The 25,447-nt window shown below is 37.9% G+C and overlaps 1 protein-coding gene across 5 annotated transcripts in view; it reads right to left on the reverse strand.

Moving 5' to 3' along the window:
- Positions 1 to 25,447, reverse strand: part of tpk1 (thiamin pyrophosphokinase 1) — a 124,265-nt gene that overhangs the window by 50,489 nt on the left and 48,329 nt on the right. For 4 of the 5 annotated variants that reach the window (XM_047348920.1, XM_047348918.1, XM_047348914.1 and 1 more), the window contains 2 exons: positions 17,277 to 17,349; positions 14,512 to 14,607 (listed from right to left, as the gene is read on the reverse strand). In XM_047348920.1, the coding sequence (XP_047204876.1) occupies positions 14,512 to 14,607; positions 17,277 to 17,349 (169 nt within the window). The remainder of the gene's footprint in view (positions 1 to 14,511; positions 14,608 to 17,276; positions 17,350 to 25,447) is intronic. The other variant, XM_047348919.1, reaches the window with a different exon arrangement.

Consider the following 25,447-nt stretch of genomic DNA (forward strand, 5'->3'; position numbering starts at 1 on the left):
AGGCAGACAGGCAGACATAAAACAAAATGCCTTGAACAATGCCACATACCTGCTATAAGCCAACGCTACAACACTGATGTTTGAGAGCAACTTAGAAATGTCTGTTAAGCTCCTGTATCTGCAACAGAGAGGCACTAAACCTCCCAGGCAACATAAGTTAACTCTATCTGTTTAAATAATAGCTTCACTGACACAGACAGCCCGATGATGGTGTTTTGTCGGTCTGAGCTCCCATTCGAAAGTCGCTTCCCAGGTGCAGAGTTGGAATTATGCAACATTCTGCTCTACTGCGATACAAATTAACAAAGAAAAAGGTTAATCAGCTGACGGCTCAGTCAACTACTAAATAGTGAAGCAACGAAACAACCAATGCCTTAATTTGTGCTCTTTTTAGTTTTGAGGCATGGGCTACTCTGGCTAATGATAATATGTTTTAGTGAAGCCAGCCAGTCAGCCATGGTTCATTTACACAACAATGGCACACATTTTCTCTGAAAATGGCACAATCTAAGAAAGAGTTCCAGAATGAAATTGTTTGAAAATGTCCTGGTCTCTATTGTTGTGAAGACCTGGCTCATGCACAGTACGCCTTAAATCAGTAGAAATTAATGGGCAAGCGCACAACATAACAGCCGCTGATCCGTTTTAAACCCACAAACGATAAAGAAATCAACAACAATGCTGGATTGCAGTGTACCTGCTTGTGCTGCTGACTCTTTTTCATCTAGTGACGGTTTTTCTACAAAATGCTAGTTTTTACCCCCGTTTTGTAAGAAGGAGGTGTTTGCGCCTGTTGCTGAGTTTCAAAGGACATATCGCCAACTGGTAGCTTGGTGGTGGAATTACATTACACACATGTAGATGAGTAAACAGAAACAGAAAAAAATCCTGTTTTCAATGGATCGTTGTTGTGTAAACAGGGCCCCGTTTTGTATTGCATAACAAGGAAATTACACTGTTAAATTATATATTTTTTCTAAAGCAGGGCTGAAATATCCACTACATATTGGTTTGGCCCTAATTAAGGCTGTTAAAACACTATGATGTAGTAATTAATCATGTTTTTTGTTCTTAACTAGAAAGAACCCTGTACCTTCAAAACATTTTGCGATAGTATCGAAAATGGTATCCCGTGTCGAGTGTTTTTCTTTGTAATAGTATCGAGTTTTAAATTTTTGTATTGTGAGAACCATAGTAGGCCTGGATATCAATCACGCAGTGGGTGGACCAGGTGAGTAAATGATACCTGTTTTCCAATCCAAGTTACTATAGTCTAAACTGGTTCACTGTAACTCAGAATGTGTATAATGCTATATAATATACAAGTTTAATTTTTTAAATGATGATTATACAGTAACAATCATGATGATGGTAATTTAATTAGTTGAGATACACGTGTAATAAACATCAAAACAGTTAGACAGGTTTGAGAAAAACTAAATACTTTTTAAGACTCTGCATAAACATTTTGTTCAAAGATGTGAAATGGAAAAGGGGCCAAAGGACCAGATCTTATTACAGAAAAAGGTTAAAAAAAAGTACATTTTTTTATATTGGATTTATTTCCTTTAAAGTTGCACACCAATCGATAAACTATTTTGCCAAGCAGAGGTCAGAATGAAATGCGGAAAATACATTAGGGTTCTGTGTTATTTTATGAGGTTCGAAGCCAAACAACAACAAAAAAACTGTATACATTTTTGAAGACCTAAACGTCTGAGCGAGAACAACAGGCTTGGCTAAGTAATTGAGGAAAGATGAGTGGTGGCAATGTGAATGCTGGTCAATGCAATTCAAGTAAACAACCTTGATTCTCCTAATTTAGGAGATCAGTATATTAAGAGCAAATCAAATGACCTACATTACGTTCCAACTAAACTTAGAGCCACCAGTTCAATTTAGCCCCATATTTACTGTTCTCAGCAGTTATATCTTTATATTCCCCAAGCAGTCAGCATGAGTGCTGACAGCCCTCAAACCCAACAGCGTATAAAGGGCAAAGGAGCTTTCACAGGCTGACGACTGCCAATCACACCAGCAAAGAAAACGAACCAAGCTCTAAGTCAGTCACACACACTTCTGTATTTTTACTTTTCCTTTTTATTACATTTTTGAAAGTTCAGCAGCATTGGTTAGCCTGCAGCACTAAAAGATTATTTAATAATTTATAGAAAGGAAAATTAAATAGACCACACTTTTGCAACATGTAATAACAAGAAAATGTTTAGTTGTTTTTGTAAAACTGCTACCCGAAGAAAATAGTCTACGTATACAATTAACTGAAGATATTCTCTTGACTTTTATTTTTTTGTTTAAGTTAGGTTCTTGCTGTTTTGCTTGTTAGTTTTAAAAATTAGACCTTGATAATTTTCCAGTCTAGTCCTATTCAACTTGAACTTTAAAACAAATGACCTGACAATGGTTTTAAACAGGTATCATGGTACAATCAATTTTCCTACATCACCCTTAAGCAAAATGAAAATCACAGTTTCCACCATTACAACTAACACCTTAATTAAATTTCTTTTTCATAAAAGTTGTCTTCATACATGTTTTTGTTTGCTATTTTCCTCTTTGATTGGACACCCCAGGGCAGATGTTTCCAAATGAGGACATCTTAGCTCATTCACAAGCAGGTGTTTTGCTCCATTTAAAAAAAAAAGTGCTATTCATTAGTTTGTCTCTCATTCAAAATAAATGTGTGCATTCTGCTCTTAGATACATGCACTTTTACATGAAATTCTGCAAGCAATACCTGTAGACTGTGTGATGAATGTTAACAGGTTTTCGCAAAGACTCTTTTTCCAGTAGGCTGTCTGGGCTTGATCTTTTTATATCCTCAACCAAACTCCTAGACATCCGCTGCCTTTTTTTCTCTAGGACCTGGAAAACATGTTAGATCTTGGCATGGTGACCTCATCCATTTCAATAGCAAAGATAATTTTGTATCGAAGATGTCCGTGGGTCTAAAAAACACTGCTTATAATTACTGACAACATAATTTTATTCCTCAGTTAGGCACACAAAGTTGTAAAGATTGATTTGGTTCTTTTTAGCATCTATGCACTAACCGATTTCAAACTTCTGCAGAGTGACCAACAAAATGTCCATGTGTCAATTTCATTATTTCACATTGTTCACCAAGTTTTATCAGTGTAAAAACTTAGATCAAACTTAGGAAGAAAAAAAAAATTAGCGGACTAAATGTGTCACAAGTTACTGTCCCCCTTAGGAGACGGTGTAAAAACAAAACAGAATGCTGATATTGAGGTTATTTTAACATCTGGCTGACACCCCCGCATGATGAAACATCGCCTAAGCTGTTAACAACAAGGCTTGGTAAACAAACTCCCCTCTGTGAGGGATATACACTGACAGAGATAGAAGGGTTCAAGAAATGCTAATCTTGCTGCCAAATCCTTCAGTGTGATTTGATAAAGATTACAAAATAACTAAAAGTTAACTGTATTAACTTAGACATAGAAACTTCATCCAAGCACATCAGGCAGTATCTCCAAATATTTCCATTCTGAACCAAATGGTTTTAAGGCATTTTATGCACTTTTCTTTTGCTTACTGCAATAAAAACCCCTAAGTAGACAAAAAAGCCCCTTTCACAGCATACTTTCACAGTATGTGATCGACATGTCTTGTATTCTTTGGAATCAACTGCAAGTTATCAACTTGGTAACGGATGTTGAAGCCCACAATGACTTACCAATGTTTTGTCTCTGATCAATCTCGGGAGGTAGACAAAGTGGGTACAAGATTAAAGGAAAGAAGAGACAAGTATGACGCAGTGATACCGGGCTCATTAACAACGAATCATCACTGGATGACCCTCCAGTGTCCAACTGGTGTTAGCAATAAACTGACTAGCAAAATATGTTGATTATGTACCATATAGCTCCATCTAATATTATGGAGTACAGAGGAAATCACCATTATTCGTTTTATGCATGTGCTTATAGGTCAGAGCTGCAAAATACATAATTTCCCTTTCAGTTTGCAGTTGCAGATGAATGTTTCCGGTGCACGATCTTGCCGGATAGACCTGTGTGATGTAAATGACAACAGAGTCTCTAATTTGAGTATGCTAGTCATGTGAGTATCTCAAAATTAAGATCAGAAAAGGGTTACTGTGTTAGATTGCTTTCTAAATGTAATGCAAAGTGATGTCTTTACACCTGAGCCCAAAATTATACATTTGTAAACATTAAGATTAGGGCTGCACAATATATTGCAAATACACTAAATGCCTTTCTTTAGATACACCTGTTCAATTCCTTTTTGGCACAAAGAGTGAATTACCCAATCACGTAGCTGAAAGTCAGCGCAGTTAGGACTGCTGGAGTTAAAACAGAAAGAGCATTTGACAGCCGGGCAGGTTTGACTATTTCAAAAACTGCTAATCTACTGGGATCTTCATAAATAACCAGCACTTGAGAAAAAGAGAAAATATCCAGTGGATGGCAGTTTTATGCCCAAAATGCTTTGATAATGTCAGAGCTTGAAGGAGAATGGACAGACTAGTTTGAGACGACAGAAGGACAATAGTAACTCCATTACAACCAAAATATTGCCATCTCTGAATGCAAGACATATTGAATCTTGAAGCAAGTGGGCTACAGCAACAGAAGACCACACCAGGTTTTACTTCTCTGTCAGTGAAGAGGAGGAATTTAAGGCTGCAGTTTTCAAAGGGTCACCAAAATTGAACAATAACAATGTGGAAAATTGTGCCTGGTCTGAGGAGTCTTGATTTCAGCTGCGACATTCATATGGTATTAATGGTTTAGGTTTCTGGTGGCAATGTAATGCTGTGAGAGATATTTTCCTTTTACTCTTTGGGTCCCTTAGTACAGTAAAACCGCTATAAACGAAGGCATCTCAATATTGTGGCCATGATTTCCCCAACTAGGAATTTATCGCCAGATATGAATGCGTGCAATCCAGAGATCAAACCAAACGGCTGTGCGCCTTTTATGACCCTGGCTTTGTTGTGCAAATATAGGCTCCACCTGCTCCTCTTCCTGTATTATTTTCCCAATGTCTTCGTGCCTGCTATACAAAGCAGCTAACTGCAGAGGTGCACACTTCCAAAGCCATCAAAGAGGTGTGTGCAGTGTTTGAAAAAGCGCAATGCTTCTGAGGGCAACCTAATCCTAACAAATCTGCAGCATAACTTTGTAACTACAATGTTACAAGACCTAACATTTTCAACATATAACCTGCCCATTGGAATGCATAGAATTTGTATTAAAAGCCTCTATTAAGAGGTTCTGTTTCTATTAAGAACTTTGTACTAACTGTGGTTCACTTAAATGACACTACCTGCGTATTGTTACCAACCACGTCCATCCCTTTATGACAACAGTGTGCACATATTCTGGATATTTCCAGCTGGATAAATCGCCATGTCACAATCTCAAATCAAATCATCTGGTTTCTGGAAGACGAGGAGTTAACTCTTCTCTGATTGCCTCAACAGTCACCAAACAATCAACCAGCAGAGATGTGCATTGCAGTTGACCACCCTAATCAGTTGCCTGAACTAGCTGAACTGACGCCTTTCCATGCGGAGAAGCAGCGACTCTACTTTGAACTACACAAGACAACAGAGATCCGATCCTCACCCTATCTCTAGGGCTGAGCCCAGCCACCCTCCGGAGAAAACTCATTTTGGCCACTTGTATCCAGGATCTTGTTTTTATTGGTCATGATCCATACCCCATGATAGATGAGGGTCAGAATGTAAAGGACTGGAGCAGCGCCCACATTCCTGCAGCTGAAGCCCCAATCCATCCGTCCATCTCCCGTTCCATCCCACCATCACTCATAAACAAGGAACCAAGATAAACTCTGCTGCTTGTCACAGGGACTGACCCTCAACCCAGAGGAGACAGTCCAATTTTTTTGGTTGAGAACCATGGCCTCACACTTAGAGGAGCTCACGCTTATCCTGGCCGCTTCACACTCAGCAGCAAACCACACCAGTGCATGCTGGACGTCATGTCTGGAAGAAGCCAACAAAACCACATCATCTGCGAAAAAGCAAAGATGAGATCCTGATGTTTCCAAAGCAGACTCTACTCTCAATGACTACGCCTTGAGAACCTGTCCATGAACACCAGAAACAAGATCAGTGACAAAGGGCAGCCCTGACAGAATCCAAAAGTGCACTATGAACAGGCTCGACCTAATACATCAGCAAAATCATTGTGTGGAATATGCAATGTATTGCAAAAGGACCATTTGGAATGCAATGAGGACTGTGCTGAAAGCATCATGATGACATATGAGAAAGACGTGGGTGGGAAAAAGTGGATTTATCACAAATTATATTGTCATGTTTACCTAATTTCCTGCAGCCCCAATCAAGATCTTGAAAAGCTCACAGCAATTTACAAACCCCTAAGCTCCAAAACCTTTCAAAAAGTTCCAGTTAAATAAGAGTAAATAGTGCTTATTGCTTCATTTTATCCATATTTAAAATAAATGTACTGTTACTGAAAGCTCACAGCTAGGAGAGAAAACCTAAAATCTTAAAGCTTTTCATGAGAATGAAGAGTGACAAAAGAGGACAGTGAAAATTTGCAAGAGAGAGAAAACCATTATGTGCTTCAACTTTCAAGAATTAATCAGATCAATCTTCAGTTCATATGAATGATTTTATTGGTGGTAGGCAACACAATGAACAATTTGTAAGAGCATGAGTTTTTATTTGTGTCTTTTTTATATTTGTTAACTAAAACAAACAACCAAAAACTAGGGCAAGAAAAATCTAATGACAGAGTGAAGAATTTTTAAACAAGCAGGCTGTACAGAATCTGCTTTTCTCCATTTTGCTTGGTTGGAGGAGCTGGAGCAAGCAGAGAGAAGCCTGCGAGATCAACACAGAAACACATCAGAAAATGATGAACAGATCATAGCAGAGCAGAAAATTAAAAACACAGTGCGCTGACTAACTGTAAACATAAACACAAAAAGACTTATTTCACCAAACACATGAACGGTATTCAGGAGATAAGTACATGCGGCCAAGGTACACAAATTCCAAAGGAAAAAGCACCCAAATCCCCTATAATCCTCTGACACGATTCCCGGGGATTTTACAATCCTATTATTGCACTGAAATATTTCATTCTCTTAAATATGCTAAGTGGATTGAAATTTGTAAAGGTGAACAGAATGGGAATATGACATGGAATTATATAAAATTCTTAGAAAAGTTTAGTTTTTCTTGTCATATTTTTATATAATTTTATAATATTTCATTCTCTTAAATATGCTAAGTGGATTGAAATTTGTAAAGGTGAACAGAAAGGGTATATGACATGGAATTATATAGAAATTCTTATATATAAAATATATATATATATATATATATATATATAAAATTATATATAAAATTCTTAGAAAAGTTTAAAAGAGAGCCAGAGTTCAAGTATGAGTAATAGTGGGTAAGGAGGAACAATTTTTGTGACAAAATATGAGCCCTCAAGAACAAATGATCAAAAAAATTTAACATTTTGCCAGCCTCCTATCTTTTGCAAACAGGCAGACTAAGAAAACATTCAGCACCAGTACAAAAGCTGATTAAATATTAGTCAAGCTAAGAAAAAAATTCTAAAATGATCCGAAAAGAGGAAGGACAAACCCAGACAGAAACAATGTAAAAGCATACAGCGTGGTTACATGTGTGTACATGAGATGAAGTGCCCGTTTGCATGCATCGAAGTGTGTGTGTGTTTGTGTGTGTCTGTGTCTTTCATTAGCTTAGAAATCTGAAGTGATTGGGACACTCTGCAGTGATTGGGACAACACTTAACAACCCGCTTACCCTGATACGAGAGAAAAGGAAAAATATATTTAATGAACCAACACAAGGGGAAAAAAAGTAGAAAGAAGAAAACGCACAAAGCACAACACACAAATTTGATATATTAAAATGGCTGATCACTGTGTGTGTGTCTGAATGTGCAACACCCCACTGGGCATGAGGCTCTGTACTGGCTTGCAGCTTTTTCCAATTGTAGATATAAACCTGTTAAGAAAGTAAAAACCTCAGAATATGTAAAATATTTCATTTCAGTAAAATGCCCCTCTAAATTTTATATGTAAATGTAAGTGCACCTAATGTTATTGTAATGATATTTCTCAGACATTATTTCTCCAGAAAAAGTTTGGTTGTTTTGTTTTTTTTTTTTTCCAGAAGAGACAAGATTTCATTTACTCATACACCCACATATCCCAGCAGGGATTTGCCATTAGTAAAAGATAGTTAGACACCACTGACCTCTTAACATCTCTTCTTTAGCACCAGAGTACTGGATGCTTCAGGGCTCTTAAACATTCAGAATGAGAAAGAAGCACCGCATAACTTGTTTTAACCATGGATCCATGTTTAGGTATTGCAACAAAAGCTACATCAATGTAACATATAATCATTTTCAATGACAATGATATCCTGGTTAGAAACAAACACAGTGAATATTCAACTTCCCTGCTAAACTGGATGCGCCCTGATCCTGACCAAGAAGTTAACTACCAATAAATATCCCACAACTTAAACTAGATGTATATTTATAACTTAAAGTATAAAGGGTACAGTGAGATCTTGAGGCAAAAGATCTTGTGACATCAAAACACCACAATGTTCTTCTCGCTGTGTCCGCATGAGATCTTCTGGTAAATTAGGTGTAACTTATTTTAAAAAATAAATAAATCATACAAAACCTCACCTGATTTAGGTCAGTTTGGAATTATCCAACATATTTCTATTTGCTAAATGCCATAACAATGTGCAAGAGAAATGTTTAGAGCATTTCTTAAACTTTCTTCAAAGTCAGAATTTTACATACATATTGTATGCTATTCTAGTTAGCAAAGAGCTTATCAAGTCTTGGCACTGAGATCAGGGCTGTCTAAATTCCAATCTAAGAATTGTCATTTGTCAATTTGGTGAAACCCATTTTTTGCCTAACCCTTTTCCTTTTTATTTATTGTCTTGAGCTGGTGCGTCAATAATTCCACATTATGTTTTCCTCATAAGGCTAACAATTTTGGGAAGTGCACCAGTACCTCATGCAGAAAAAAAAAACAGCACAACATGAAGCTGCCAACTCTGTACTTACCAGTTGGAATGGAGTTCTAGGGCTTGCAAGCGTCCCATTTTTCCCTCCAAATGTAACAGTGGACATTTTGGTCGGACAATTAAATTTTAGATTGTTCAGACTACAGGAGATGTGTCCAAAAGGAGAATCTTTGTCCCTGTCTGCCTTTTTCAACTGTAATCTGGCTTTTTATATTGCGTTTAGAGTAGAGTAGCTTCTTTCTCACCAAGTGGCCTTTAAGCCTATGTTTGTACAGGACTTATTTCACTGGGGACAATGCTTAAGCCAACATCTTCCCTTTTGCTTTTGTAATGAGGTTGATGCAGATATTTTACACCAACAGACATTTGTCTCTGGGACACAAAACCTGACTCCTTCCTGAATAGTATAGTAGCTGGACATTCCCATGATGTTTATGTGTAGACCTTTGTGAAAAGATGAACATGTCAACTTGAGGCATTTGAAAATTGTACACAAGGATGAACCAGACTCTTGGATGTCTTCCTGATATCTTGGTTCATTTCTACTGATTTTCCCATGATTTCACACAAGGAAGTTGGGTGTTTGAGGAGCCTTACAAAACATATGCAGGTGTGACTTCAATTAACTCAGATGTTGTCACTTAGCCTATCAAAAGCATTGAAAGCCATGACATAAATAAGCATTATTTCCCAATTACTTTAAAAGCATACTAATCTTGTTTATGTAAACATCTGAATTTATGGCAAGTAATAAAAAAAAAAAAATCTCTCATTAAAATAATGTTGATGCTAATCGGCGCAGAAGGAAAAACATTAGACTCATTTACTGTCAAATGTTAATGACTAGTGTTGTAGTGTGTGGTATGTGCAGAGGCTGTTTGTCCTCAGTGTGGTTATACAGGGTTCAAATCCCAGTCTCGTAACCTTTGCTGCGTGTTTCCTCCTTTCTCTTTCTTCCCGTTCTTTGTCAGTCTTAGTACTGTGGGTAAGGCCACAAGTGCAGCAAAACAATCTTTTGAAAAAGAAAAAAAAAGAAGTTCGGTCTATTAATACATTGTATGTTAATGTTTGGTCCACACTATATGCTTGAGACTCTCATTTTGATGCAAGAAATAAAATAGCTCTTTTGTTGCCCTGTTAAGTTGAAAGAGATGAGAAATAGCCCAAAAACAGTTAATTTGACTGGCCAACAACACTAATTAAGGTTCCCTTGACCACTTTTGGTTGTGTTACAGCATTTTGGGACCAGTTATGTACACCACGCTATGCAAACAATGCTAAAGTTAGGATCTGATTTGCAGGGTTCAAAAGGGCTATTTCACTTTTTTAAGGAATCGGGGACTGAATTTGACCATGTAAAAAGATAAAGTTTTTTTTTTTTTAAACTGGTTTTAGGGCAACTTTACAATGAGACAACTACCTGCTCTATTTTGACAAAATTCTTCTGCACTGTATTCAGATCTTTTTCAATACTGTTGAAGATTTTTAAAACGAAAATGAGAATTGTTAATTTACCCCAAATATTGTTAAAACCTTGTCTAATCTTGTTCTTATGAATCCTACATTGTGTTGCTTCTTGTCTTGTATGCTGGATATATCGTTACAAACCTGTACACCACAATGGCCATTAAGGACTGGACTTAATGTAAATAAAGTCCAACATGGTACCTCTTATAAGATCCACTACAGGAGACATTTACAAAAAATATACAGAAAACATTTACTCTCTTCTTTATGTAAAGATTGTTTTTTTTTTTTTTGGTCCACTGGGGGTTGGGTGTCCTAGGAAACCTAAGTTTAGATTTTTCACATTCTATTTTCTTTGAGTTGGTGACATTAAGTTTGAGAAGCCAATTTCCTCTGCAAAAATTTATGAGTCTACAAACCCCCTAATTTGGCCATGTAACTAACTATCCTCTGTCATTTTATCAGTGCCAATAGCCTTCTTGAGAGAAACAAAACAGATACTTCTGGCGTGAGACATCTTGTTCTGCAAAAAGACCCTTATTAATTAAAACACCTTATTAATTGCTTTGAGTTTAAAAAGATGAGTCACAAGAACTTTCACTCTCGGACTGGGGAGGGATTCTTGACAAATTACTGTCTACCCCTAACTTAACATTGTGTCTTGCACCCTCACACCATTTGAAAAAAGTATCCTGATTCCTTTTGTGATGTAAAAAGAACACAAAGGAGTATGATAATCTGTACCTAAAATGGAGATATTACAGGGGTGCACTTCAAATGGCAAGAAACTGGCAATATAAAGTCAACAATGCCTATGAAAAATATTCTCCATAAGGCAGGACGTGCCATTCTGTTTTGTAATAGAATATTTTAACAATTACACATTTTTACTTAATATTAGGGCACAAGAAGAATCTACACTACTTTGCAAACATTTTCTCGTAGGTGTAGTGTAGTAATAGAAGTTCTGTAAGTGAGGTCTTTCATTCTGTGGAAAAACGGGTGTCAACAGGAAATCATTATTTACTGTATGGACAAAGGCAGCAAATGTTTTATATGATTGTTATAGTACCTCTTAGAAAACAAGTCGTTGCAGACATTGTTCAAAAGATTCAAAAGTTGATTGGAAAGGGGGACATAATATGCTGCCCAGTTATAATCATCTCAAATGCGTTAAAATAAAAAAAATGCAAAACCTGAAAGATGTGGAAGGAAATATAGCACTACTATTTGATTGGATCAAAGAGTAGCCAACATGGCAAAGACTCAGCGAATGATCAGCTTCAGAATGATCAGAGAAGGCAAACATTTTGTATATTGATGAAAACAATATCTGATAACCCTCAAACAATTTAAGCCACAGTACACTGAGCAGACTTTGAAGCATGGTTCCTTAGGCACCATGCTAGAGGGAGCAGTTCTCTACTAAGGTACTAAGCTTATTTACTGAAAATCAGGGATCATGAGTGTGTATCAGTGCATCAGACTACTTAAAGAGGTCATGTTGTCTTATGTCAAAGATGAAATCAAATCGAACTGGATGTTTCAACTAAACAACAACCCCAAACACGTCAGTAAACAGTGAGCATCTTGGTTCCAGACTTATGGGATGAATGTTATGGAGTGTTCAGCCCAATCCCCAGACCTCAATAAAACAGAAAAACATGCGTACTGATATCACAAACGCAGATTCTGAGGCAAAACCTGATAAGCAGAGGAATTGTGAACTGTAGTCCAGAAGTTGGTAGACTTTATCTAACTCAGATGTGAAGCAGTTCTCAGAAACAGAGCTTATACAACTAAATATCAGCTCAGTTACTCAGATGAAAGCTAAATCTTAAAGCACTTTTCAGTTTATACAGTAAATGTTTACATTTGTAAAAAAAATAAGGCATATGGTAAATTTTTTGAGCTTCATATATCTTCTTCCTTCTTTTCTGTAGAGTGAGAGAAAATTTGAAGATTTCTTTCTTCACGTTTTGCTTTGCAGGAGAATGTGTTCCCAATGCGCTAGTGTATATGAAAAAAAGAACAATTAAAGCTGCAAGCAGCACTGAAGGCCCTCGCACCTCAGCGCAACTCGGCCTGTGCAGCGACCGCGGGACCCTGGCATCGCCAGCTGCACGACACCAACGAGCCCGCCGTTCAGTTGCAAATGTCACCACTAGGTGGCGCTGTGGGCGTCATGTCATGATCTTCACTCGTGCAGAATTCTGGTCTGGCAAGAAGTATTAAAAATTTGGGGGAGTCCGACCTTCCAGATGAAAGCTGCACTCATTTGTTTCTTAGTGGGCGGGGCTAATGTGATGTCATCAATTGACTGTGGCAACATGCCCATCATTAACTCATGATGATTTATACAACATTTCAAGTGGATCCGATGATGTATGAGGGAGATATAGCCCTTGAAGTGTCCTAGGGGGCGCTGTTTATCCAAATTCCAATGTAACCCAATAGAGCTGTTTGGGGGTTGTCAAAGATCAACCATATTAAGTTTGGAATAAATCGGACCATGCATGTGTAATTTAGAGCCAAACGTATGGGGGTAGCGTGACATCAGAATTTGCCACGCCGTCATAACCACACCCTCCAGCCAAGCCAGTCAGTACTGGCGACCGTCTTAGACCATCATGTTATCTGTTACTTGGGACAGTTTCACATTGATTAGGTGAAGAACATCAAAAATTGACTCTCTAAAGGAAAACATGACACGTCCTGTTCTGAGGGGGCGTGGCTTCGATAATGTCAGCATCTGATCAGTGAATATTGTTCGGGGCCAGAGGCAGATCAATCTCATAAAGTTTCAGGTCTCTGTGACTTTCCTTGTAGGAGCTATATCAATTTCGTCTTTTATGGCGAGAAGTCATATTTTGAGGCGTGGCCACGCCCACACGCTTTCATGTAGCAAAAATCTTTTGATAACTTTTGATCCCCAGTCCCTTAAGAGTATACTGAGTGATTTTCAAGTCTCTAAGTTAAAAGCTGTAGGAGGAGTTCACTCAGATACGTGGGCTGGAAACAGCAAAAATGGGGTCAAAATGGCAACTTCAATCCAAAATTGCCAAGTTCCTGTGGGGTTTGGACGAACGCTTCAAGAGACTTTTTTGTAGGTCCTAAGAAGTTACATATGTGTACCAAATTTCAGATTCCCCGGTCAAAGCATGGCTTGGGGCTGTTTTTTTTTCCAATTTTCTAGGGGGTGCTTTGGACGAATTAGGCCACACCCACCAAATATGTCATCAGATCTCTGTTGGGGACTGGACTAGGATCAATCACATTGAATTTGGTGTAGATCAGATGATGTATGTGGAAATTAAAACGTATGGCGTGACGTCTGACTTAGCCACGCCACCACGGCCACACCCTTTTATGAAAAGTCACTGTGCTTCAAACAAAGTTAGACCCACTAGTTATCAGTCACCTGACACAGTTTGAAGCAGATTGAGAGTAGACAGGCAGATAGCAACCTTTCCAAGTAAAAAAAGTGACTTCCTGTTCCCAGGGGGCATGGCTTTGATGATGTCGGCATATGACCCCATAGGATCATCGGGAACCCGAAGGTCCTCCTTCATGCCAACTTTAGTGTGATTTGGCGTTTCTTTGGGAAAGTAATTGCATTTTGTCACTATGGGCGCAAACGCCGTTTTCGGAAAAAAGAAAGAAAGAAGAAATCCTACGATTACAATAGGCACTTGCAGGCTTCCTGCTCTGGCCTAAATATAAAGGTTTTTATGCCTTACTAACTGTATTTAAAAACAGTTATTATTTTGAACACAGCTGTAAAAAGTTTATATAACAACTATGTAAGTAATGGGAATCCTCAAATCAAAGGTATTCTGTCAGCCAAAGTGTAATTGAGCAAAATGTGAGACATTTCTTTAAAAATTGTTGCCAGTTGACAGTTGAAGAAGGATGAAAAGTATGAGTATGAGTGGAGTGGAGTTTACCTGCAACTCTCGTTTCTGTATCTCTTCCAGCATTATTGCAAGACATTTGCTGTAGTCTGTTAGATCCTGATCAGCTGTTTCTATCACCTTGCATCCCTACAGACACAATGACAAATTAAAACACACACAAAAGCAACAAAATATGATTCAATATTTGTACCACAACACAGATACTGAAGCGAAAACCCAGGGAGAGATAAGGAAAAGCAGAACAAAGGAAAAAAAAAAACAGAAAGGGATGCAGACACGGAGAGAGGTATAAATCAGTGTTTTAGTGCTGTCTAGCTTCCCGTGGGTTGTATTGTTGAATAATGTAGAGGTTCCAGTCAGTGGACTTAAACTACAACATCTAGGTAAACAACCATGCTCTGGCTTTTTCCTATTTCATCTCTCCTTTTCTCCACAGAGTCACTTTGCTTCTAAAATGTGGCGTCTTCCTCATATCACTGGCACACACATACGGCAACAGCAAGTTCACACAAAACTTGCTCGCTGTGCTTTGTTTGATCACATCCATCCACCCTTTACTCCCCTCCTCCTTCCATCATTTTTCCATCCCTGCTTTCTCTTTGTCTCCCCCTCCCTTGTGGATGCTTTTTCTGTTCTCTCTCTTTTCCATTTATGCAGAATTATTCACCGTTTGCTGCAAATCTCTGAAGGAACGCCTCAAACTTTCCAATTGTTCTGCTTCAAAAGCATTACCATAACAGTCTGTTCTCTCTCAAGGAAAAAAGGCATTGCTCTTTTTTTCACACAACCTGTGTGATATTTGTGTAAAAAAAAGAGATAGCTACAGCGGAGAGGGGAAAAAGTGACAAAATTGAAGAAATACGTAAGTTTGTGATGTGTGTGTACGTGCAGGTTGTGTGCATAAGTGTGTGCATATTTAAGCTTTGGATATGCAGCTGCAATGCACAGTGCAATACAGCACAAAGACCAAACATGCTTTGAATTTTGTTTTCTCACAGGCAACTATATGTGCATACATGCTTGACTGATTTCCCCTGAATTAATTATTTATTGACCCAAGGCTGCAGTTTGACATTCTGCTGGCTAAAAACAATGGAAAGACCACCTCATAGATTGATATTCATTTTCTTTTAGAACCTTGGATACTTTTTGTTTCCATAGTATAGGGAAGAAGGCAGAGAAGACCATGATGTACAATCTAATTGGTTGACCCATCAGAAGCTCTTTCGTTCCTGCTATGTTTAATTCATAAAAATATGCTTATGCTAGCCACAAAAGACAAAGATTGCTGCTGTAGGTCTTTTCAAACTAACTTTAATTACCGAGACCTTAAAAGGCAACTATCTTCACAGCAATGAAATAACATTGCAGAATGACTAATGAAATTGGAAAGATCCTGGCTGTGCAGGCAAAAACAGACATCTTTACTTAGATTAAAGTCCTGCCACAAGGGAAGCTACATTGGAATGGGCAACTTAAAATACTGACACAGATAAATTTGCTTTCACCTCTGGTAAAATCGCAAACAAGTTAATTAAAACAAATGTATCTTTTACAAACATTGGCTGGGTTCTTTCTGCATGGAATATGCACATTCCTTTGAGGTATGCCAGACTTTACCCCAAAGTCTAAAACTATCTATGTTAGGTTAATTGGCCACTCTAAATTGCTGTTTGGTGTGAGTCATGCATAATTTTTTGTATGTCTCTGTATTTCCCTTGACGGGCGGGTGACCAGTCTATGGTGTACTCTGCCTCTTGCCCATTGAATAATGGACAGAGGCACCCTTTGAGGAATAAGTGAGTATCAAATATAGATGGATGTTTAGAACAAAATCAAAGGTTGTACAGATACTGGTACCCCTTATAATCACTAAATGTATGTTTTCTTTTATAATTTACTTCACGTGGGCTCCATAGCAACCATTAGATGTTATCTAACTGCCAACTAGTTGTTTGGGGAGCAGGACAACTTTAACTGGAACTGTGTGCTTTGGTTAGATGAGCATAAGACTGAGCTTTTCAGTAAAAATCATCAAGGTTAATGTGGTGTCAAACAAAGGAAGAATATTTGAAGAAGCACCTCTTGCTCACTTTTATGTATTGTGAAGGATACTAGGAACTTTCTTAGGTTGAATGGCATTATAAACTCTTATAAATACCAGCATATTTGTTAACATAATATGGTGGTGTCTACCAGTAAAATAAAAATGGGATCAATATTGTGTCAGGATAATGATCCAAAACATCGAAATGGCCATGTCAGCCTCCAACCAAACTCTAACCTGTGGGATTATTTGGAGAAAGCATAAGAGAGGACCCAAGACTCTAGAAGATCTAGAAAGATTATGCAAAGAAGACTGGAGAAAAATCACACTCTCTGACCTTCTGAAATGTCATAGGAGAAGGCTAATGCTGTCCAACCGGCCAAAGCAGGGGTTGTGCAAACTGTTAACAGCAGGGGTACTAACAATTGTGCCACCAGTGATTTTCTAAATAACAATAATTTCTAAACACTAAATTGTTCTTAAATTAAAAGTTTGAGTTTTCAAAAGATTTCAACCGTGAGATTATGTTTTTGTTATAAAATATACATTTATTTTAAGGCTTTTTGCACATCTGAACCGCATTGCATTTCGAGTTAATAAAAAGAAGAGCTGTAAATGTGTCAGACTTCCTTAAAATGAAATAGACAGGAAATTATGAGATACTTTGTTCTCAGTCCTGCTGTATGACTGTCTAAAATCATATTTCTTCGGTGTGTACAACTGTGTGCGGAAAGTTTGATCCACTCACCTTGTCTGCATAGAAAGCTTTAACCTCTGCTCTAATGGAATCAAAATCCCCACTGATGTAGTCTGGAAGAAAGCTGGATGTAAGGACAGAAAGAGATGGTGAGTGACAGAAGGAGAGGGTTAAGATTGAAAAAGAGTGCAAGTCAGAGATAGAAGGGGAGAAACAACATTGGGGCATGTGTCAGTTCTTTGATCTGTGGAGACGAGTGACGCCGCTGGGGGAAGACGCAGAGACATGGAAACTGACAGGGTGATTCTCGGTGGTGCTGAGCCTGGCCCTGTCATGCTCACAGGGCTAGCAGCAGATGTAAAGATTGATGGAAAAGCACACCAAAGCATACATGGCAGCATCCAGGAGCAAAAGTACATGTTTTGCTCTTATAATTAGGTACATAGGGCCTGATAAACTGAGACACATCAACACTGCAGAGTAATTATAGGCTTGGGGGTAAATTTGTTCATTAGTCACAAACATTGTAATAAATATGTGTCTATTGCTTTCACTCTCACACACATGCAAACATAGCATGACTTCCTTGGTGTAAATCAAATTAAACCAGTTTTATTAGTTAATTCTTTTTTTATGTATTCTTTTGATGACTATAGTTGATTCTATTGCAGTTTTTGCTTTATATGTGCTTACAAATAAAGGAGTGATGAAATTGTTTATTGTATATACTCCCTTTTTATGTGGACTAATGATTTAGGTTCAACACTGCTCAAACGTTTTGATATAACACAGAAAAACAGGTATTGCCTGGATATAGATCTTTTAAAAAGTAATAGCTTTTCCTGCACATTTAATGTCTCATTTATGTAAATTTAAATTCCAACCTGATTATTCCAATAGTTTCCAAAGCTAAAGCAAAAATCACTCTGGAAATATGTTTGTTAAACCTCGATTAAACTTTTATTTCTGTCTGACTGTCTGTCTGTCTAACACTGCTATACGTTATTGCAGTAAGTAAGCTCCAAGGTAGAGCAAGCATCACAACAGAGTAAAGAAAACCTTCACTGCAAAGGCTTTTGTTGCAGCATTTACATATTTTATTTAAATCTAATCTAATCCACTTTTAATTATAAAGTTAAAACACAGGACTAACAAGCTGTACATATGAATAAACAAAAGGTTTAGTAAATAAATAGTCACAAGGTGTAGAATACAAACAATATAAGTAGTGTATAAAAATCAGATGAACACAGAAAAAAGCATAAAATTAATCAAAATGAAGTAAAATCACATGTGGTGTCAAAACGCACAGCCAAGAGATGGGTTTTCAATTTAATTTAATATAACTTAAACTAATTTTATTAGTCCCGAAGGGAAATGACACACTGTTGTAACTCAAGATATCTAAGTTTCCTCAAAGAGTCGGAGAAGCCTCTGCCTAAAGAAACACTGTTGTTGTATTTCTGTCTAGTTAAGAGCATGCTCAGCGTTGAACCTTTATGTTCTTCATTTTCAGAAGCATTCATCATTGTACAATCGTCATTTGAGGCTCCAGAGTAGTATCCAGAACAGAGCCAGCTTTCTTTCTCAGCTTATCGAGGTTTTTGAAGTGAGTGTATCTAATGCTTCTACCCCAACAGATGAGGGCAGAAGAAATTGTACACCAGACTTATAGAGGATCTGCTACATCTTGGTAAAAATGATTATCCTCCTCCACCACCTCCACTTCTTCTCCCATATTGGAAATTGTGTTTGATCTTTAATTTGTTCACATTCAAGATAAGATTATTTTACCCACACCGTGCCACAAGGTGATCCACCAGCTTCCTTCTCCATCTCTGATACACCCAACAAGTGTAGAGTCATCAAAGTTTTTCTGCAGATGACAGGACACTGACTTGTATTGGAAGACTGAGGTGTAACGAGTGAAAAGGAATAGTGAGAGTATTGTCACCTGTGGTGCTCCTGTGTTTTAGCTCCTAACCCATGAAAATAGGCAGACTGTGGTGTGTCCTGAAAAGTGCTGGTTTACTTACTCAGGTGAGCTTTCAGGAGTTAACTCCCTTTATTATGTGGGATGTCAGGGCAACAGGTCTATAGTTATTAAGGACTGATGGAAGACCTTTCCTAGATATCAGAACAAGGAAGAATGTCCACCATAGTACTGGAACATTTGTTTGGGTAAGGCTAAAGTAAAAGAGGTGCTACAGAATCCTACATAGATGTTCGGCACAGGACTAGTTTTGGTTCAGTCTCCCCAGCTGCTTCTTCACCTGACTGCTAGAGAAAGAAAGGCAGGAGAGGAAGACAAAGAAGGTCCTAGCATCTCCTTAGCTGAAGACAAAGATGGAGCAGCCGCATGGTCCTTGATCGAGATGAAAAATGAAACATCTGAGGTGCAACAAGAAAGCTGAGGGTCAAGGGAGGTTTATTTGTGTGGGAGAAAAGAGAGGATGATGCTCAGCGTTTTCTTGTTCCGAATCTATTGAAGAATATGTTCAACTCATTGGCCCTGCCTAGTATTCTATTTATCTGATCCTCCTTCTGCTTAAAGCCTGTATTCTTCTTCATCCCTGACCACACATCTCCTGTGTTCTGCTGGAGTTGGTTCTCCAGCTCTTCCTGTAAGCCTCATTGCTGTCTTATTTTTAAGCAGATTCCTCAGATCACCGGTGATCCAGAGTTTGTTGAAAAAGCACCTGATGGTTCTGAGGTGGATGATGCTGCCCACACAGACTTTTAGATAGTATGTCACACACTCAAGCATGGTATTGATGTCTGGCAAAGTGCATTCCTGTATGTAGCATTACAACAACTCCACAAAGCATTCCTTACAATTCCTTATTTTTCACAGCTTACATCTGAACAAGGGGTTCATTACCCGAGAGAAGAAAAACAAGATCTTGATCTAATTTTCCAAGAGGTCCTGCAACAGAGGGGTATTCATGCCTGACTTTTACATAAAACAAATACACTTTTTTCTTTTGTTTTTCTTCTGGCATAACGGCTGACAAACTGTTGAAACACTGGAAGTGTACAAAAGAGTGAGGCATGGTTAAAATCTACAGATATTACTAGAGATGCATTGGGTTGTTGTGTTTGTAGCTAAGCAATAACTTAACTGCTTGAGCATCACAAGCAGAGTCAGCAACAGCTGATGGAATTTATATGGTTGCTGTGGTAACACAAGTAAACTCTCATGGTTCATTTTATTGCTTTCATATTATTATTTCATGTTTCATATTATAACCAGTTCAACATCCCAGCTGCAGGGTCGATAAAAGTACAGTGGCATGTCCTGCTTTACACCATCTGTTGTTGACAACAACTGCTAATCCCACTCCTCTGTTTTTCCTATTCCTTTTCAAACCTCTGTTTTCTCACATAGTCAGGAAGCCAGGCAGAGAGACGATGGGGCCAGTGATATGATCCCGAAGCCACATATCAGAGGAAATTATAATATTTTATTCCTTATACTCTGGCTGGATTCTTGTCAGAGCTGTAAGATCATCCATTTTGTTTCCCAGAGATCTGGCAAACAAGTCCCCGTTATGAGTGATGAAGGGCATTGCTTGAATTTCCTCCTTCTCTCTCTTCATTGTGCTACTGCTTCGCATCCACTATGTCTCTTTTTTAGTTTATCTAGGATTCGGGGTCACAGTTCAGATAAAAACAAAAAAGAAAAACTTTTAGGTTGCTATGGTTATGGTTAAGGGCAGAACATAGTCGGGGATACCTGACTCCATGAACGCCCGTGCGGACTCAAAGCGGACGTCTGCCAGACATGTCTGCACAAAGATCAATTTTTACGACCAGTGTCACAATAAACTGCTCGGTGGGAAAAAGGCTCCACATCACACTTTGAATGCAGGTAGTGTCACCTCCACTCTCTGCGCTATACTGACAGCTGTATTCCCCTTTTTCATCCCTAGTGTGGTTTAATGGCCTTTAATACCACCTTCTTTTTCTATTGTTTTTCCAAAGCTACACGGCAAATTAGCTCTGCCTCCCAGTTCGATGACGCCATGGAACAAAATTTTGAAAATGTACAAATTTGTATGAAGAAATGGGGCACATAAAGTCACACAAAAAAAAAAGATATCTGATGTAAAAAAAATTGAAATACACAGACGATTCACACAGTACCACTTCCGAGTAACTAGTTTTGCATAAGAATGAATGTTGCCACAAAAAAGCCACAATATTTTTTAATAAAGGCAAACTCTTGAAACGAAATTATATGCTTCCCATTCTACAGCTGGAAACTGAACCACAAATAAGTTTGCAGTCTGGGGGCAAAGAGTTGCAGTGGCCTAACAAGAAAGAATAAGGAAAGGTAGTTCAGGGTTTAAAATTTTAATTAAACAGTTTTGAAAAACCACAAGCCTTTGCATATCGTCCTACAACAACAGAGTGTCTTCAGTCAGAGGCTTCTTCAGATGTGTTGTAAGACGGAGCGCTACAGGAGATCCTTCCTGCCCACAGCAATCAGCATCTACAACGGCTCTCTGAAGAAACCTTCATAATGAGCTATAACAACATTTATTTTCCCTTTGGGATTAATAAAGTATTTTTGAATTGAATTGAATATATCGCAATTCTTTGTTTTGATTTCAAATATTTGTGTGCTGGTTGGCATAAACCTCTCATGGATGATAGTGAAATCAGCGCAAAGGTGAAACTTAAAACAAATCACTTTTAGACAGCACTTTTGTCAAAGATGCTGTGACAATTAACAATTAAAGGTGATAAGTTGTGTGTTTGATTCTGAATAAGGACTTGGATGATGCGGTCAGGTTTAGCATTCAGACATTTTAGTCCTTTATCAACTACCTTGTTGGGACCCCAGCCATGGGTTACAACATTAAAGTCCAGTAAGAACTTTTCTGGAACTTTTAAAATAAATTGCATTAACCTACTTCCAGCAGAGCCAGGAACAGGAACAAGATAGATAACAGCGGACTTCCCGTGACGTCACTGTTTGAATAAAAAACCCGCGTCCCAACAAACACACCTCTTCCACACAGGTCCCCAGCGGAACTGGAAGGAGAGACACAATATGCTAATGTCTCCTTGCTGACAAGCAGACATAACTCTTCAAACTGGAACCATTAAGACTCACGTATCCAGAAAGGTTTGGTTCTTATTCAAAATAATATTCCCTTAAATATGATTTTTCTATTTCCTTAATGATATTTCTTTAAGTATTATTTATTAAATAAAGGCAGCTAATTAAACACTGTTGAGAATTGGTCATCCAGAAGGTTGGTTTTATTCAGCAAATCATTCTTTAAAATGTTGTTTTACCAAAATAATGTTTTATCTGATCTTGCATCGTGAACGGTTGTTTGAAGGCATACCAATTGTTGCCCAAGTTAGTTCCAAGACTAACTTAACTTTATTTCCAGATTCTTCAAGAGAATCCTTGCTTCTCAAACATAAACATTGCATGGTAATATTGCATCACTCTTTTTATCAAGGTTTTCAACCATCTTTGATTCAGTTGTTCATATTGTTCATAGCCCATTCATTTTCCTTAGTCTTTCATTCAGCTTGATAGTTTAGTTGGGTTGTTTTAGCATAGTAAAGAGTTTGTTGATTGAAATATGTTTGACTTTGAGTTGACCTATTTTTGTTAACAAATTCTTGTATTTTAAGAAATTGTGTGAATTCATTCTGTGTGTGTACAGAGTTTTACTGTTCAATAATACCAGAGCTTGGCTCATCCCGCCTTATTGGGCGGTGGTATTCACAGGACAACCCTTAACAGACCGAAATATTATTTAATAAAATATTTAAGTATTAATACTAAATATCAAATAATATATTCATAATCACAACAACCCATATTGGTAAGCATCAGAAAACTTACTCAATTCTAGCAACAACTCAAAATATCTACAAGAGTCGCAAGCTCAGTATGTGTTGAGAAAAACTGATTTTTTCTCTGTGCCCACTGTAGTTGTAAAGTTGGGTAAGATAGACATTTCAATTTCTCATTATAGTTTTCTCTGTTAATGCCTTTAATGACAAATAATGCTTCAGAGGACCACAAATATCAAAAGATGTAGATAAAGCTTTTTGACTGGGAATTACAGCTAGGACACATCTTATATGTGGAAAGCAGCCAACCTACTTGTAACTCTAATGAAAGATCGCTGGTTTATTAAATTACTATGGAGTAAAAAGCTAAAGTTAGACCAGCTAAAAGCTCCAGACTGGCACATAACAATGGTGCATTATCAGATTCAGAGTGGGCCTATTTGTCAAGCTAATAAGAAAGTATTCTGAAATATGAAAATAAACTAAGTAAAAATATGCCTGTAACAAGAAGCAGATGGCACACATGACTGTAATCTGAAGGGTCCCATATTTGCAAAATCATGTTTCTGGGCAGAATAACTTATTTTCGGTGTGGTTTTGGCATTTACTCTTAAGGAAATATACCAAAATAAGTGCCTCAACCTTTTAATAAATCTAAGTGTGAATCTACATGTACAACATAACTTTAATGCTGCACTTCAAAAAGGAAATTATGCTGTTTTGCTAACCAAGAGGACAGCTGACACACAGCAGTGGCTCTAGAGTAGCACAGTGTAAATGTGAATAAGGCACCGATAAGCGTTTTAGTGTCACATTCAGACAGGATGCTCTTAAATTAGTGGCTTCTCTAATTAACATTTTAAAGGTAGTTCTTGTTTTAGGACTTAAAGGACATGACTGGCATAAGACAGGGAACTCCTCAAGGACAAGAATTAATAATATATTTATGGATAAAACAATAACCTGAGTTTAGCCCTAATTTAAATGCAGTTATGGATGTACTTCAATAATTTCACCAAGGTTTTATTGACATAGGTAGAATTAATATTTCCACAGATGAAAAGCTAAGTGTGCAGAAGGTCTGTGAATGGCAAAGCTTTTTAGCTTTGGATTGTCTAAATCTATTTTCTTAGATCTTAGTTTTGAGGCAACATGAACTACCAGGGAGAAGGATTTAAAATTTGCGGTTTCTTTTATTAGTAAAAAGAGCCACAAGGCTCCTCTACAGAGCAGAGCATTATGTCAAAAGAGATTATTACATTGATATGTGTGTGCATTTGTGGTCATGGGGTAAGAGCATGCAGGGCTACGGTTGCTGCTATCTGAAGGCATTAGCAGGTCTGACACTACGATTTTATGGTTGGCTGGGTATTCTGTTTGTGTGCATTTGTTTGTGAGTGCTTCACAGCAAGCTGCGAAAGCTATGTTCCGGTCGGTTGAAAAAAGAGATATATGAGGATTGTTCTCTCCTTTCCCTATTCTGCATTCCCATTTGCTCCAACAAGATACACCAAAACAAAACAACACTGAGTGTGTGCAATCAGCTGCTACACACGTGCACAAAATAAACACACCAAAAAAAAAATCATGCTTAAGGAAACAACTCCACCCAAATTGAGGCAAAGTATGATCCATCTGCAAATCTTTCTCTTACAGAGGCTCATTAAAAGAGAATGTGATCACACACACTTATATAATATGCACAATTTGAAGCAAATAAGCAGGTACTCATACACAGGGACTTTTTGTGACTTGTTTTATTAAATAGAGTGCCACAATTGCATCTTCATTCAGAAATAACCTTCATGTGACTGATGGGAGGAGATGTGTCACAAGGCTTGATCAGTGCTATGCATAAACACATGCACAAAACACAATACACACTCATACTGCACAGACCTCTTTGTGACCTCCATGCAAGCCACATTTGGCTGCTAGTAATTGACCAGGCGAGATTCTAAATTCAGCATTTGTGTCTGTGTGTTTGGGCGTAAAAGCTGTTTGCGTTGTGTGTCTGCATCTTGTGTGGCTGACAGTCTTCACTTTCACATTAATATTAACTGACAGTTTAATTTGGATGGGAAATAGAGCATTTTACAAGCAGTTTGTCTGAGCACCAGTGGCTGGGATGGCAGTGTGACCTTTGTCTGTCTTTGCCTGTGTATGTATACGGGGTGTGAGTGTGTCTATTTGTCTATCAGTCTGCATTTGTCTGTTTCTCTCTCTGCATCCTCCCTGTAACTTTTTCTTGATTTTCCCCCAACCAAAACTTCTTGTTCTTTGAAGGTTTCTTCTTTCCACCCTCCACTTTCCCCACATGATCTAACTTGTTTGTTTAATAGAAAACGTTCCATTTCCAAAAAATCAGTGTAGCAGAAAAAACATGTTATTTTACATAA

Source organism: Girardinichthys multiradiatus, chromosome 21 (genome assembly GCF_021462225.1).
Source record: "Girardinichthys multiradiatus isolate DD_20200921_A chromosome 21, DD_fGirMul_XY1, whole genome shotgun sequence".
Lineage (NCBI taxonomy): Eukaryota > Metazoa > Chordata > Actinopteri > Cyprinodontiformes > Goodeidae > Girardinichthys > Girardinichthys multiradiatus.